The 15,536-nt window shown below is 35.3% G+C and overlaps 1 protein-coding gene across 1 annotated transcript; it reads right to left on the bottom strand.

The window, feature by feature from the left end:
• Positions 1 to 2,644: 2,644 nt before the first annotated feature.
• On the bottom strand, positions 2,645 to 15,197 carry LOC132744816 (failed axon connections homolog). Its single transcript, XM_060733597.1, has 6 exons — positions 14,992 to 15,197; positions 12,119 to 12,251; positions 6,539 to 6,735; positions 5,760 to 5,968; positions 4,908 to 5,027; positions 2,645 to 4,049 (listed from the first exon to the last, which is right to left on the bottom strand). The coding sequence occupies exons 1-6, from the start codon at positions 15,102 to 15,104 to the stop codon at positions 3,955 to 3,957; spliced, it is 867 nt and encodes a 288-aa protein (XP_060589580.1). The 5' UTR covers positions 15,105 to 15,197; the 3' UTR covers positions 2,645 to 3,954.
• Positions 15,198 to 15,536: the final 339 nt, after the last annotated feature.

Here is a 15,536-nt window from a genome sequence, read left to right as displayed (position 1 = left end):
GAACATTTACATTTTATTAGAATAGAACGATTACAATCAAGACATTTCTTGAGTATGTACCTGCTTAATTACTGATATCACAATTACAGTAATATATACAAGAATCATATTTTCGCAAATATTTCCGCACACAAAAAGTCTGCATTTGACATTCGCAAACTTTTTGGTGATGCAGAAATATCCACTTATACAGTATATCTGGCAAGTTGACTCCCCTTCCTCTAAACCAGTGGTAAACACACTTGCCTCTATACTGGTGACAAGCTGACTTGCCATGATCTATACTGGTGGCAAGCTGATTTGCCATGATCTATACTGGTGGCAAGCTGACTTGCCTTGCTCTATACTGGTGGCAAGCTGACTTGCCATGATCTATACTGGTGGCAAGCTGACTTGCCTTGCTCTATACTGGTGGCAAGCTGACTTGCCATGATCTATACTGGTGGCAAGCTGACTTGCCATGATCTATACTGGTGACAAGCTGACTTGTCTTGCTCTATACTGGTGGCAATCTGACTTGCCTTGCTCTATACTGGTGGCAAGCTGACTTACCATGATCTATACTGGTGGCAAGCTGACTTGCCTTTCTCTATACTGGTGACAAGCTGACTTGTCTTGCTCTATACTGGTGGCAAGCTAACTTGTCTTGCTCTATACTGTTGGCGAGCTGACTTGTCTTCTTCTATACTGGTGGCAAGCTGACTTGCCTTACTCTATACTGGCGGCAAGCTGATTTGCCTTTTCTATACTGGTGATAAGCTGACTTGCAATGCTTTATACTGGTGTTAAGGTGATTTTCCTTGCTCTGGACTGGTGACAAGCTGACTTGCCTTGCTCTATATTGGTGGCAAGCTGATTTGTCTTGCTCTATACAGTTCGGCAAGTTGACTTGCTTACTCTATACTGGTGGCAATTTGACTTGCCTTGCTCTATACTGGTGGCAAGCTGACTTGCCTTGTTCTATACTGGTGGCAAGCTGACTTGGACTTGCCTTACTCTATACTGGTGGCAAGCTGACTTGCCTTACTTTATATTTGTGGCAAGCGGCTTTGCCTTTCTCTATACTGGTAGCAAGCTGACATGCCTCGCTCTATACTGGTGGCAAGTTGACTTACCTTTCTCTATCCTGGTGGCAGGCTGACTTGTCTTATACTGGTGGCAAGCTGACTTGCCTTGTTCTATTACTGTGGCAAGGTGACTTGTCTTGCTCTATACTGGTGGCAAGCTGACTTGTCTTACTCTATATTGGTGGCAAGGTGACTTGCCTTGTTCCATACTGGTGGCAAGCTGACTTGACTTACTCTATACTGGTGGCAAGCTGACTTGTCTTACTCTATATTGGTGGCAAGGTGACTTGCCTTGTTCCATACTGGTGGCAAGCTGACTTGCCTTGTTCTATACTGGTGGCAAGGTGACTTGTTTTGCTCTATACTGGTGGCAAGCTGACTCGTCTTACTCTATATTGGTGGCAAGGTGACTTGCCTTGTTCCATACTGGTGGCAAGCTGACTTGACTTACTCTATACTGGTGGCAAGCTGACTTGTCTTACTCTATATTGGTGGCAAGGTGACTTGCCTTGTTGCATACTGGTGGCAAGCTGACTTGCCTTGTTCTATACTGGTGGCAAGGTGACTTGTCTTACTCTATACTGGTGGCAAGCTGACGACTTGCTTTACTTTATACTGATGATATGCTGACTTGCCTTGCTCTTTTTGATATCCAGTATTTCTAAATAACAACAAGAGGGCCATGATGGTCCTAGATGGCTCGTCCAAGATTCATTATTAGAAAATGTCACAATTCTTCAAGGCTGTGTTAAATGATAAGGTCATCTTAGATATGCTTTTTGTGACCAAATATGTGTCGATCCTTGTCATTTTTGACCAAAAGGACATAATTTATGTAACTTTTATAGAGACCCAGAAAACAATGTTTTATGCCTGAAAGAAATTGTAGTGTCGCATGTGTTTTCCTATAAAAGATTTAACAAGACTGTTCCCAAGATGGGGGCCAATTTTGACCCTAGAAGCACGATTTAAAGATTTTTTAGAGGACCACAAGGCATTGTAGCTCCACACAAGAAGACTTAAATGTGTTTTCGTATATAAATCTATATAAACTAGTGTCCGTCTGGGTGAGGACAATTTTGACCCCAGGGTACTGAATTAAAAGCGGAACACATGGTGATGCTACATACTAAATATCTAAGTCCCGAACATTGTATTTTCTAAGTTTTTTAAGCCTTGTTTATTATAAGTGGCCCCAAGGCAGTGTCATTTGTGCCTCAAAGTGCATGACTAACATGTATATTATTTTTAAAGGTGACCTGAATGGGATGCTTTATGCTGATCATTTAAATTCTAGCCACTGTAGTTTCTAAAGTGAAGTGTTTTAATTAAAAAAATCATTTATAAAGTCATCTTTTGTACATCAGACTGGAACTATTCAGAGGCCTACCTATATATTATACCTGTGAAGTTTAGTCAAAATCAGTCTTGTGTTTTAGAAGGAAATTTTGTTTTAAAGTAAGGAATGTTGTTTTTAAGAAGGAAATGTTGTTTAACAACAGCTTGCCATGACTTTATGGTCAAGTCAGCTAAAATGACAGAAGCTAAACGGCTATCAATCAAAGAAAAAAACAAAATGACCCAAAAAATATCTAATTTGATAAATCATATACAAAAATAACAACACATTGTGACAAAAGATATTGTGCATCAAAATTAATATAAAAGTATTTAATAATAATAACACAATATGACTTATGTGTACCTGATTATTTAGTGTTTCACTGTGCAATATGGCTTTTATGGCAACCTCATAGATGTACAATAATATTAACACAATGTTACTTATGTGTACCTGATTACTTAGTGTTTTATTATGCAATATGGCTTTTATTACAACCTAATAAATGTACAATAATATTAACACAATATGACTTATATGTACCTGATTATTTAGTGTTTTACTGTGCAATATGGCTTTTATTACAACCTCATAAATGTTCAATAATATTAACACAGTATTACTTATGTGTACCTGATTACTTAGTGTTTTATTGTGCAATATGGCTTCAATGGCAACCTAAAAAATGTACAATAATATTAACATAATATAACTTATGTGAACCTGTTTTTTTAGTGTTTTACTGTGCAATATGGCTTTTATTACAACCTCATAAATGGACAATAATATTAGCAAAATATTACTTATGTGTACCTGATTACTTAGTGTTTTATTATGCAATATGGCTTTTATTACAACCTAATAAATGTACAATAATATTAACACAATATGACTTATATGTACCTGATTATTTAGTGTTTTACTGTGCAATATGGCTTTTATTACAACCTCATAAATGTTCAATAATATTAACACAGTATTACTTATGTGTACCTGATTACTTAGTGTTTTATTGTGCAATATGGCTTCAATGGCAACCTAAAAAATGTACAATAATATTAACATAATATAACTTATGTGAACCTGTTTTTTTAGTGTTTTACTGTGCAATATGGCTTTTATTACAACCTCATAAATGGACAATAATATTAGCAAAATATTACTTATGTGTACCTGATTACTTAGTGTTTAATTGTGCAATATGGCTTTAATGGCAACCTCATTAATGTTCAATAATATTAGCACAATATTACTTATGTGTACCTGATTATTTAGTGTTTTACTGTGCAATATGGCTTTTATAGCAACCTCATAAATGTACAATATACAACCTAATGAAAATCAGCAATTGTCTTCAATTAATTGTTAATAAACCACAAATTCTGTTCTGTTCTGTTCCCTATCCAAAATAACCCTGACTATATTGTGCAAACATTCAAATTAATGGCATTGTTAGTTTCGAACACATAGGAACACATTACGTAGAAACAGACATTTCAATCTATTGACATAATATTTCTGGTGAAAGCTTTCAAACAGAGCAAGTTATTTTTTCACAGCAGCAAGAATTTCCTCCCAATCCATCCAGTAAGTGTCCTTGATTCTGTCCAAGTAGTCTGCCACGTTTTTAAGTTCATCACCTTTAAGTAAAACCATTTAAACACCTTTAATATTTAATGTTTTATTAAAACATAAACATAAAAATACCATATGAGCCTGCGCTGATCAGGATCCATGCTGTTCGCTATCAGTTTCTCTACTTATAATAGGGTTTGTAAGCGAACAGCATGGATCCTGATCAGACTGCACAGGCTGGTCAAACGCATTATGTTGGTTTTGTCATGGCACGGCTCATATATGTATCACTGTCATAGTACAGGTAATTTATATAATAATGATCCAGATGATGATAATTGTACCAGTTTTAATCTTAAAATGTCATTCATGTAATCCTGGAAAAAGTGATAACGTTCTGTAAATAAATTGTTAAAAATTTGCAAGATATTACACAATTTTCTCTGTTTGTAACTTTAAATGGCAAGTCTAAAATGATGACAATAAGAAATAAGATTGCATTTGTGAAAAATGCTATGCCATCGCATTAATACATCACTAAATTGATTTATGCATGAAAAACAACTTTGGGAGCCCTTCAACAGAGAAACAATCTTGGCAAATTTGGTTGAAATGGGACTAAAGGTTTCTTAGGAGAAGATTTTTAAGGTTTCTATATAATTTGTAAAAGACACATACACTGATGAATCGCTATATGCCACCGCATCGCAGATTGTGGTGGCATAAAAACAAAATGGCATGAAAACAAAATAACATAATTTTCAACAAAACTAAATTGAAGCAGTCATTATATATAATTAACTGTCAAACTGACCTATTTGAATTTGTACTGAACCAGATGCATGTAAGAGTATGATTTTGATTGAAATGCAGCATATAGCTGGATTCTAAATTCTTTAAATATCAGCTTAAAATATACAAACTTGTCAGGAGTTGACGTCCAGGACAAGACTCCGGAGTACACCAGCGGATCTGAGACAAAATACCAAAGGCTGCACAGTCTGTTTCCGTTATCTTATCGCCCATGATGTACTTCTTATCGCCTGTAAGGAAACAATATTGTCTTACTTAAACACCATACATAAATGCCCTTGAAATTCAAGTTAAACGAGCATGTTTTAAGATATAGGAATATACTTGTTGACACGGTCTGGTTAACCAACAATAAATTAAAATACAGTCATTTAACTGTATACGGAAATGTAATTTTTAAACGCAAAGAAATGTTATATTTACAAATGTAAGCCTTTAAGAACATTGACAAAATATGATAAAATGATGCTGAACAACATGACTCTACAAGTGTGAAAAGTTCTCACACTAAACATGCTTTTGTCAACAGTGCAAAGTGTATGTGTTGCATGCGTGTTGCATGGATCAGGCTTTCCACCACTAGATTAAAGCGGCCTTCAGCTTTTCTAATAGTTAGATATGTTTTTTTAAATAAATCAAAATAATTAATGTGGAAAATGAAATTTGCTGTCTTTAAAATACGTAAACAATAAGGAAACCCCTCGATACCTCTAATCTACCGGTCCGCTCTCTATATTTAAACAAGTAAAGCAGACGATTTGTTTCCCGTTTTCTATTTTTAGAAACGAACGTCACTGCCGCGTTATAAATAGCTCACAGAACGCTGTGTTGAAGATGGCTAAAAGGTGATATGATGCACTTTTCCGAGATATATTTACTAAAATACTTAGATTGAAACAACATAGTATTGTTTTTCCAACTAAAAATAAAAGATGAAGGCCGCTTTAAAGTTCAAATCTCACCTAACAAATCTGAGAACTTTTTAAGATCATTACGCATCATCTGATGTACTTCCTCGTCACTATGGCGACCAATTCCTACAGTGTAAGATGTTTTAATCATTCTAGGACGCATAGTAATTTTGAGCAAAGCTGCCACAGGACCTGGAACTTTTAGGAATTTCCGTAACATTTCATCGCCAAAAATCACCCAACGGCTGTAGACATTTAGCCTGAAAAAAATAAGGAAGTAAATAAAGCTGGACGCAAAGTTAACACAATATTATAGGCGTTTAAGAATTAAGTAGATATTCACAAGCCTTTCACTGGTTTGCAATTTTAATACTTCCATCGCATTATCTAATAAATATATAATATACTTTTTATCACGGTATTCCTAATGGGTCGTTTTGCATATTTTGAGTAAAACATGTTAAAAGTATTTTTTTTTACATTGCAACGTTTATTAAATATAAAAATAGTAATTAATATAAATACTTTTGACTTCACATAATACAGTCTAGATAATGATGATTTTCCCTTAAAATAGAGATCTATATCTTAAGTATTTATGACAATGTGACGCATGGTGGTGGTACAGTTAACCAGTACTAGTTACATTTTCTTTCGCAAGGAACTGATAACTTCTGTGTATGCTAGAGCAAAGGTGCAGTGCGAATGACCGTACAAAGGATTTCATGATCAATCACAACGAAAGTGACCTTCACCGTGCGGGAATCGAACCCAAATCGGCACGGGTGTGTGATAAATAGAGGATATTGAATGAGAAAGCTTCCACGAACCAGTACGTGTATTCTTCCAACCATTTCTGTATCGCCCATGCAACAGCCCGTTCTTGTTTGCTAAGATGACTGTTCATATCAAAGTTGAATTCCTTATTAAAGTACTCAATTATTAACTGAGAGTCACCCATTGTAATACCGTTATATTCTATCCATGGTGTTTTATTCTTCGGTCCGCCTTTGTAGTTAAAATCAAGCTGAAAATATATGTCAAGTCTACGATGAGCATATTTTCCGTAAGTATTTCAAATGAGCCGCACCAAGTCAAAACCAACATAATGCGTTTGCAGCCAGCATGGATCAAGACCAGCCTGCGCATCCGCGCAGTCTGATCAGTATCCATGCTGTTCGCCTGTTCGCTTACCCTATAACAAGTAGTAAAACTGATGCGCAGGCTAGTCTGGATCCATGCTCGTCGCAAACGTATTATGTTGGTTTTGTCATGGCGCAGCTCAAATATTGATAAGAACAATAGATACATAGATCATTTGGATATTGTTAATGAAAAAAAATGTTGTTAATGTTCTAAGTAATTTAGTATGAACAGTCAAATGATAAAAAAAATATTGTGTTCAAGAACATTTTATTATCTGCTATATAAATATCTGTAATACATGTATCTAACACTTGCCAACAATAAACATACATACAATTCTTTCATGTTTTGATGTTATATCAGATACTTAATAGTATTAACATGTTTACCATAGTATCTCGTGAGTACCACTTAAATATCTCGTACGCACAACTTAATAACGCGTGACCACGGCCAAGTATCTTTTGAGCAGCACTTAATTGTCTCGTACGCACGACTTAGTAACGCGTGAATACGGCATAGTATCTCGTGCGCACTACTAAATTATCTTGTACGCATGACTTAGTAACGCGTGACCACGGCATAGTATTTCGTGAGCAGCACTTAATTATCTCGTACGCATGACTTAGTAACGCGTGACCACGGCATAGTATCTCGTGAGCACCACTTAATTATCTCGTACGCACGACTTAGTAACGCGTGACCACGTGAGCACCAATTAATTTTCTCGTACTCACGACTTAGTATTTGGTGGCCACGACATAGTATCTCGTGCGTACAAGATAGATAAAAAAACGCTCATGTCACCTTTGTACCACCGTACGATTGATCCCAACCCTTAATATTAAGTTATCATCACAAATACAGGTATAAAAACTATATCCATATATCTTAAACAATCCCCGTTTGTTCTCAAATTCCACTTCTATACCGACGTTTTCTTTTTTTCTTCTTTCTTTTGTACACTTACATTACTGGTCAGGCATACAGTTAAGGCACAGTTGAGAAGCAAGAATATGTGTTGCCTACATTTAATTATAACTTAATATTGTCACTGTTAAAATATTTTTTTTTTGCCGTTGTTGTTTTTTAGTTAAAAAATGTCCACAAATTTCATAAAAACATACTTAGTGTGATAGTAATTCAGATATCTCCTAGATGAGAGGCAATTAATGGTTGCTCATTATCCCGTGGGTTCAAATAACTATATACCAGATTCTACATTAACCAACATATCCAACCTGGTTAAGATGTACAATGTGGTTAAGATATCCAACGTGGTTAAGATATCCAACGTGGTTAAGATATCCAACTTGGTGAAGATATCTAACGTGGTTAAGATATCCAACGTTGTTAAGATATCCAACTTGGTTAAGATATCCAACGTGGTTAAAATATCAAACTTGGTGAAGATATCCAACGTGGTTAAGATATCCAACGTGGTTAAGATATCCAACTTGGTGAATATATCCAACGTGGTTAAGATATCCAACTTGGTTAAGATATCCAACGTGGTTAAAATATCCAACTTGGTGAAGATATCCAACTTGGTTAAGATATCCAACGTGGTTAAGATATCCAACGTGGTTAAGATATCCAACTTGGTGAGGATATCCAACGTGGTTAAGATATCAAACTTGGTGAAGATATCCAACTTGGTGAAGATATCCAACGTGGTTAAGATATGCAATGTGGTTAAGATATCCAACGTGGTTAAGATACCCAACCTTGTTCTATCACTGTGTCCGTCCTGTCTCAAAATGTGCAGAGTTCAAATAAAGTTTTCTAACAACATCTGTGTACATCCAGTATAACGCAGGAATTGTGCAAAAGTAACGCAGGAATTTTGCAAGTTGTAAAATGTTAACATATTCATGGAAATAATTGTAATGCTGGTACGTCATAGCAGGCGTATGCGTTTATTTATTTCTGTTACTTTGATTTATGTAAAAATAGTTTGGTCCCTTTATTTACCCCGTTATTCGTTTTGGACATAACTTTTCACAGATTCGGCGGTACTTTTTGTTATTTTCACATTTCTGCGTTACGGTGCCGTCACACTGGACTGTGGCCATTTACGACCTTACGGCGACCACAGAAAATGTACAAATCCGCCGGCAAAGGTGACCAAATCGCGTGGAAAAGACCCCCAAAATAATTCAAATTCTAAAACAGTCGCGCTTTTATCGCGACATTTGCGATCACACTGCGTTCTTAGGGCGCGCCCGCCACTACTTATACGCGCTTATGGTGTTTTCGTCGGAGTTCCAATCGTGCTTTCACCATGCTTATGGGTTCTTTAATCTTTTAATCTTATCAAGCCTCTTCTACGTGTATAACGACTTCACAGGTATCTCAACGCCATAGGGTCTCAACCCGAGAGTCACAGTGAAGACGCATCAAATTCGCCGTTGCAAGTGTTGCCGTTTTCGCAGCGTCTTTTTCGTGTACTGCGCTTTTACTACGTTCATAGCTCTAGATGTAACGATGTTTTTCTAACGACAGTCTAACGATCAACGCGTTCCTTGACGGATCGCCGGACCTTGGCTTATGTTTTGAGTGAGACTAAAAAAAGGATTGGAGCCCCACACTAAATACCGTATTCCGGTACATACAGGACAAGCCGCTTGAATAATAAAATGCTAAAATCTTGTCTTTTTACCCAACGGAATGACTTTTAACAGGTATGATTCATCTTTCACACAAAATTAAGTACTATAATAAAGGACAAATGTAACAAGAGGGCCATGATGGCCCTGAGGTCGCTCACCTGTATATAGGCCCCCACCCCCACCCCCCCCCCCCCCAACGTTGCAGGGCCAATTTAACCCAAGGGTTTTTATTTGCACAAACTCGGTAGACACCCATAAGAAGATGTTTCATGCTAAACATCTAAGCTCTAGCTCATTGGGCTTTATTAAAAGAAGATTTTTTTAAAGTTTTTACTATACACATATAGTTAAAAACAATGACACCCCTGGGGCCGCGCCAGTTTTGACCCCAGGGCTTTTATTTGAACAAACTTTGTAGACACTTACTAGAAGATGTTTCATGCTTAATATCTAAACTCTAGCTATTTGGGTTTTTTCAAAGAAGATTTTTAAGTTTTTGCTATACACATATAAAGAAAATCCATGACCCCGGGGCGGGGCCAATTTTGACCCCAAGGCTTTTATTTGAACAAACTTTGTAGACACTTACTAGAAGATGTTTCATGCTTAATATCTAAACTCTAGCTATTTGGGTTTTTTCAAAGAAGATTTTTAAGTTTTTGCTATACACATATAAGGAAAATCAATGACCCCCTGGGGCGGTGCCAATTTTGACCCACGGGCTTTTATTTGAACAAACTTGGTAGACACCTATTAGAACATGTTTGATGCTAAATATCTTAGCCATAGCTCTTTGAGTTCTTTAAAAGAAGATTTTTTAAGTTTTTACTATATGCATATAAGGAAAATCAATGATCCCCCGGGGCAGGGCCAATTTTGACCCCAGGGCTTTTATTTGAACAAACTTGGTAGACACTTATTAGAACATGTTTCATGCTAAATATCTTAGCTTTAACTCTTTTGGTTCTTTAAAAGAAGATTTCTTAAGTTTTTACTATATGCATATAGGGAAAATCAATGACCCCCTGGGGTGGGGCCAATTTTGACCCCAGGGCTTTTATTTGAACAAACTTGGTAGACACTTATTAGAACATGTTTCATGCTAAATATCTTAGCTTTAACTCTTTTGGTTCTTTAAAAGAAGATTTTTTAAGTTTTTACTATATGCATATAGGGAAAATCAATGACCCCCCGGGGCGGGGCCAATTTTGACCCCAGGGCTTTTATTTGAACAAACTTGATAGACACTTATTAGAACATATTTCATGCTAAATATCTTAGCTTTAACTCTTTTGGTTCTTTAAAAGAAGATTTTTAAGTTTTTACTATATGCATATAGGGAAAATCAATGACCCCCCTGGGGCGGGGCCAATTTTGACCCCAGGGCTTTTATTTGAACAAACGTGGTAGACACCTATTAGAACATGTTTGATGCTAAATATCTTAACCATAGCTCTTTGAGTTCTTTAAAAGAAGATTTTTTAAGTTTTTACTATATGCATATAGGGAAAATAAATGACCCCCCGGAGCGGGGCCAATTTTGACCCAGGGCTTTTATTTGAACAAACTTGGTAGACACCCATTAGAACATGTTTCATGCTAAATATCTTAGCCATAGCTCTTTGAGTTCTTTCAAAGAAGATTTTTTAAGTTTTTACTATATGCATATAGGGAAAATCAATGACCCCCCGGGGCGGGGCCAATTTTGACCCCAGGGCTTTTATTTGAACAAACTTGGTAGACACCCATTAGAACATGTTTCATGCTAAATATCTTAGCTGTAGCTCTTTTGGTTCTTTAAAAGAAGATTTTTTTAAGTTTTTACTATATGTATATAGTGAAAATCAATGACCCCCGGGGCGGGGCCAATTTTGACCCCAGGGCTTTTATTTGAACAAACTTGGTAGACACTCACTAGAAGATGTTTCATGCCAAATATCTAAGCTCTAGCTCTTATGGTTTTTTAAAAGAAGATATTTAAAGTTTTTTTCTTTCGGTTGCCATGGCAACCAGAGTTCTGCATGGAATTAAATTCTTTGGACAATTTTTAAAGGTGACCACCAAAGGAACATTCCTGTGAAGTTTGGATGAAATTTGCTTAGTGGTTTATGAGGAGATGTCATTTAAAGTAAAAGTTTACGGACGGACGGACGGACGGCCGGACGGACGGACGACGGACGGACGCCGGACGAAAAGCGATCACAAAAGCTCACCCTGTCACTTTGTGACAGGTGAGCTAAAAATCGGCAAAAAAAAACGATATGTGTCTATTTTGTGATCATGATTTCTACAAGAGTCTAGAGGTATTGCTCCTATCCTGTATTGAGCTAAATCCGTTGTTTTAACCACGTTTAAAACAAATGCCGTGACTCGGCGATCATTGGCGATCATGGCAACCATAACACGACGTCTGGCGTTTCTACCACGGTAATACCACGCTTATGGCGACCTTAACACACTCTGGGTCCATTTTTCGTCGCCGCAGCAGCGCAGTAAGGACGCCTCTCCGGTGTGACGGCACTATTACTTGATATACACGGTCACCACGCATCCGCCTTGAAAGTAGCCATACGATCTTAGCGTGCCCCATTACCCACAATATTAACCTCAAATAGATATATCAACGAAATGAAATAACTGTTTGTCATTTACCTGGAACGGTATTTTATGTATCCGCAAATACGTTTCTAACTTCATCACAAAATGGCCCATATTCGGAATAGTTTTGGTCCGAGGAAACACATGAAGAATGACCTTGTCTTTCGGATAATCCACGCCGCATACTCTGTGAAACAAAGTAATATTAAGCATATTCAAATAGTAAATAAATTAAGCCTATCTACCATGTTTGTCTTCCTCCACCAGTAAAGCTGGAACGTCGCGATATGACCTATACTGTGTCGATGTGACGTAAAACCCAAAACAAACAAACAAACAATATTTCCCATTAGAAATAGTATAGTATTTTCCCAATCAACAGGGAATAAATCCCAATTGAAAGTTACAAATTATAAAAATATTGAATAAAAAATTCTAAAATTTGAAAATAAGGGATTCTTCACTGTTATACTGCTTAAATGTTTGAGACAAACAGTGATTCTTTGCATTTATTTAATCAGTGCAAAATTTAAGTCATGCATTTTTTCCAAATTTATACCAAAACATCGCTGAAATTCCCAATTCCATGGGTATGGGTCATGTTCCAAAAGCCTGGGTATGTTAAAATGGAAAACGACTCGTTATATTTTAAAATACATTGACTGCCTTTTTTCTATATATCAGAAAAACAAATACAAGTAAAGTAATAATATGATAATTATGTAAAGAAACGTGATCGGTTGTTACTACTTATTCTGACTGACTGACTGACTGACAGATAGACAGACAGACTCTCACATTCCTGAGTAGTGGGCATGTTCGGTTTTGTTATTCTTTTAATGTAAAATTGTTTATAGAATTCCTCTACCTGAATGAAGATTAGAAGATAAGAAGAAATAAACATGTTGCCGAACTATGCTGTACAATAATCACATAAATATAACATTGTTAAGTATGCACTGGTCTTGTTAAATGTCAGATTTTTCATGTAGATACAGTGATACGCCTGAGACGAAAAACAGGTTGTTCCCCCTTGCCAAACAACGCTTCATATATTTCTCGCTTCAAATGCTTGTCGATAAATTTTGCCTCTGCTATAGAGTCTATGACATCTCGATCTCTTGACATCTCTACCCCTCGATCCCCTAAGACAGCTCGACCCATTACACTTAGACCCCTAAGACACTTAGACCCCTTAAATTGACTGGCCATTTCGACCCCTTATTCTATAATGTTGTAGTTGAAGACGTTAACTTCGAAAAAATAATGTGCATAAAGACGTAAATATAGAAAAAAAAGGTAAATTTGTTTACAAGTTTGATTATTATAAATAATCTAATAGATATACTGAATAATAAGTGAAATCATATTAAGCCGTTATTTGTTATACACGATCATTCATCAAGTCAAGTATTTTATATAAGAAATAGAAACACACGCACTACATTTAAACAGAAACACACGCACTACATATATAACAGTTATTGCAATAGAAATTGTAAAAGTTACTTTTTATGAAATCAATATCGATCGGTCGTTTTGTAATTCACCTTTTCTAAGCAAATATTGTCATTATTCCCATTGCACTTGTTAATTTCTGTAAATGGAACTACTAATTAATATCAGGAAGTCTTAGGCTTGTTGGTTCTTTAATTACCATATTTTAATTATTTAAAAAACAGGTACGCGTGTTGTTATACATGAAATAAAAATATATATTTGAGGAAGTTAGTATGAAATTCATTATGTATCTTAGAAATCAATAAGTAAATCGTAATAAATTTAGAAAAGTAACGCAAAACTTCAGAAAATTAATGAGACTCAGGTCAATATTGCCAAAAATATTAATAAGTATTGTTAATTTAAAAAAATCCTTATCTGGCACTGAAGTCTTTGATGCATCATGCCCAAGCTTTTTATAATAACAAAACATGCATGTTTAATTGCAACAAATTTGTTAATTTGTATTATACTGTGCTCATCTTAGTTCACGGTACTTAACGCTTTGAAACAAGAAAGAAAACAGCAAATGAAACTTACGATTAAATTATCATATGTAGTAACATATAGGAATTTTCTGCTGTATGACACAAGGAAACAACAATATATTCAGTCAAAATTAGTTTAAATGGGCCAGCTAGACGGCCATTTTGTAAACAATGTCATCATTTAAATCGCGGTAAATGGTATTACACTATAGTTTTTTCATGTTTCAGTTAAAATTTCTGAATATATATGGCTCTATTTTAAACATTAAAAGTATTTTTACTTTTTAACTCAAAACTTTTTTTTTAACAAACAAAAACAACTAGAAAATGGTGAATGTTTCAGACGTATGGACTCTTTTTGCTATTTGCAGAAATTTGTAAAACGTTGTTCTGTTTAACGTATAAATCTAGAGATTTAAAATATGTTACACAAAAACTTTGTTGTTTAGGTGTATGAATAAAATATGTCAATTCTGACTAATTTTAACACTGGTCATATGAAAACATGCCATTACCGTGAAATAAGTGATGACGCGGAATTAGTGATGTTGAGTATAGGTTGTTTACGAAATAATGATCTCACTTCCCTGCATAATATTGTTTCCTATATCGATGTGTTTCTTTGTGAAAGAGTAATAATTTCACACAACAATGTCATATTTTAAGTGTTTAAAGACAAATTTGGCATAAAAAGATATTATTCTGTTTTTAATCTGTGTAGGCTTACAGTAGAGGGAGGTTTAACTGATTTTATGCTATAAATAACACGATATGATGAATATCGTAAAATTAGCTGATGAAATCAAAAATATAATGCATTATCAGTGACGTCACATTAACTTAAACTTATAATGTATTATTAGACCTAATTACGAATGTACGATAATTATCTATATGTCCGATATCTGGATCAATACAATAATAAGTTGTAGAACTGACCTTGTTCGAGAACGTTTCATTCGTTTATATAATAACAATGACGATCCGACGATGACAGCACCTGTTGCTAAATATAGTCCGTTATCTTTGACAAATTCACGTAGAGATTCCATTGTGACCGTGTGTTTGTTGTTGTTTTTTTTAATTAAATGAGTCTTGTAAACGTTTATACTACTGAGGTTAAGATTGAGCTCGTGATATGAATAAATGACAGATTACGTTATCCGGACGAATACTCCGGGTTTTTTTCCTGTAAAAGTTAAATATCCGGTAACTCATTTATTTTAAGGTTTTATATCATAAATATAATGCTCAGAATGAAAATTTCTCAATATTGTAAGTTCCAAAATGCATAATTTATAAAGATATTACCAAATTTACATTACATGTTAATAAAAGGAGGTATAGTTAGATATTTATTTTCTGTTAAGTCTAAGAAGAAATGAATGCATATATTAATGATTGCATATAATGTGGGCAAATATTTACAGTTCTTTAACATATTCTTCGGTGTTTGAAAATTGTTTAAGAAGCATAATTATATG

Source organism: Ruditapes philippinarum, unplaced genomic scaffold (assembly GCF_026571515.1).
Source record: "Ruditapes philippinarum isolate M1 unplaced genomic scaffold, ASM2657151v2 ctg5909_1_1_1_1, whole genome shotgun sequence".
Taxonomy (NCBI): Eukaryota; Metazoa; Mollusca; class Bivalvia; order Venerida; family Veneridae; genus Ruditapes; species Ruditapes philippinarum.
This window is presented reverse-complemented; position numbering and strand designations above follow the sequence as displayed.

Excerpts from the sequence above, each read along its gene's own strand:
- LOC132744816 (XM_060733597.1), bottom strand. The coding sequence starts at position 15,104 with ATGGAATCTCTACGTGAATTTGTCAAAGATAACGGACTATATTTAGCA. Across the intron at positions 12,252-14,991 it reads ATGAAACGTTCTCGAACAAG|AGTATGCGGCGTGGATTATC; the intron begins GTCAGTTCTACA and ends TTTGTTTCACAG. Across the intron at positions 4,050-4,907 it reads TGGACGTCAACTCCTGACAA|GTGATGAACTTAAAAACGTG; the intron begins GTTTGTATATTT and ends TTTTACTTAAAG.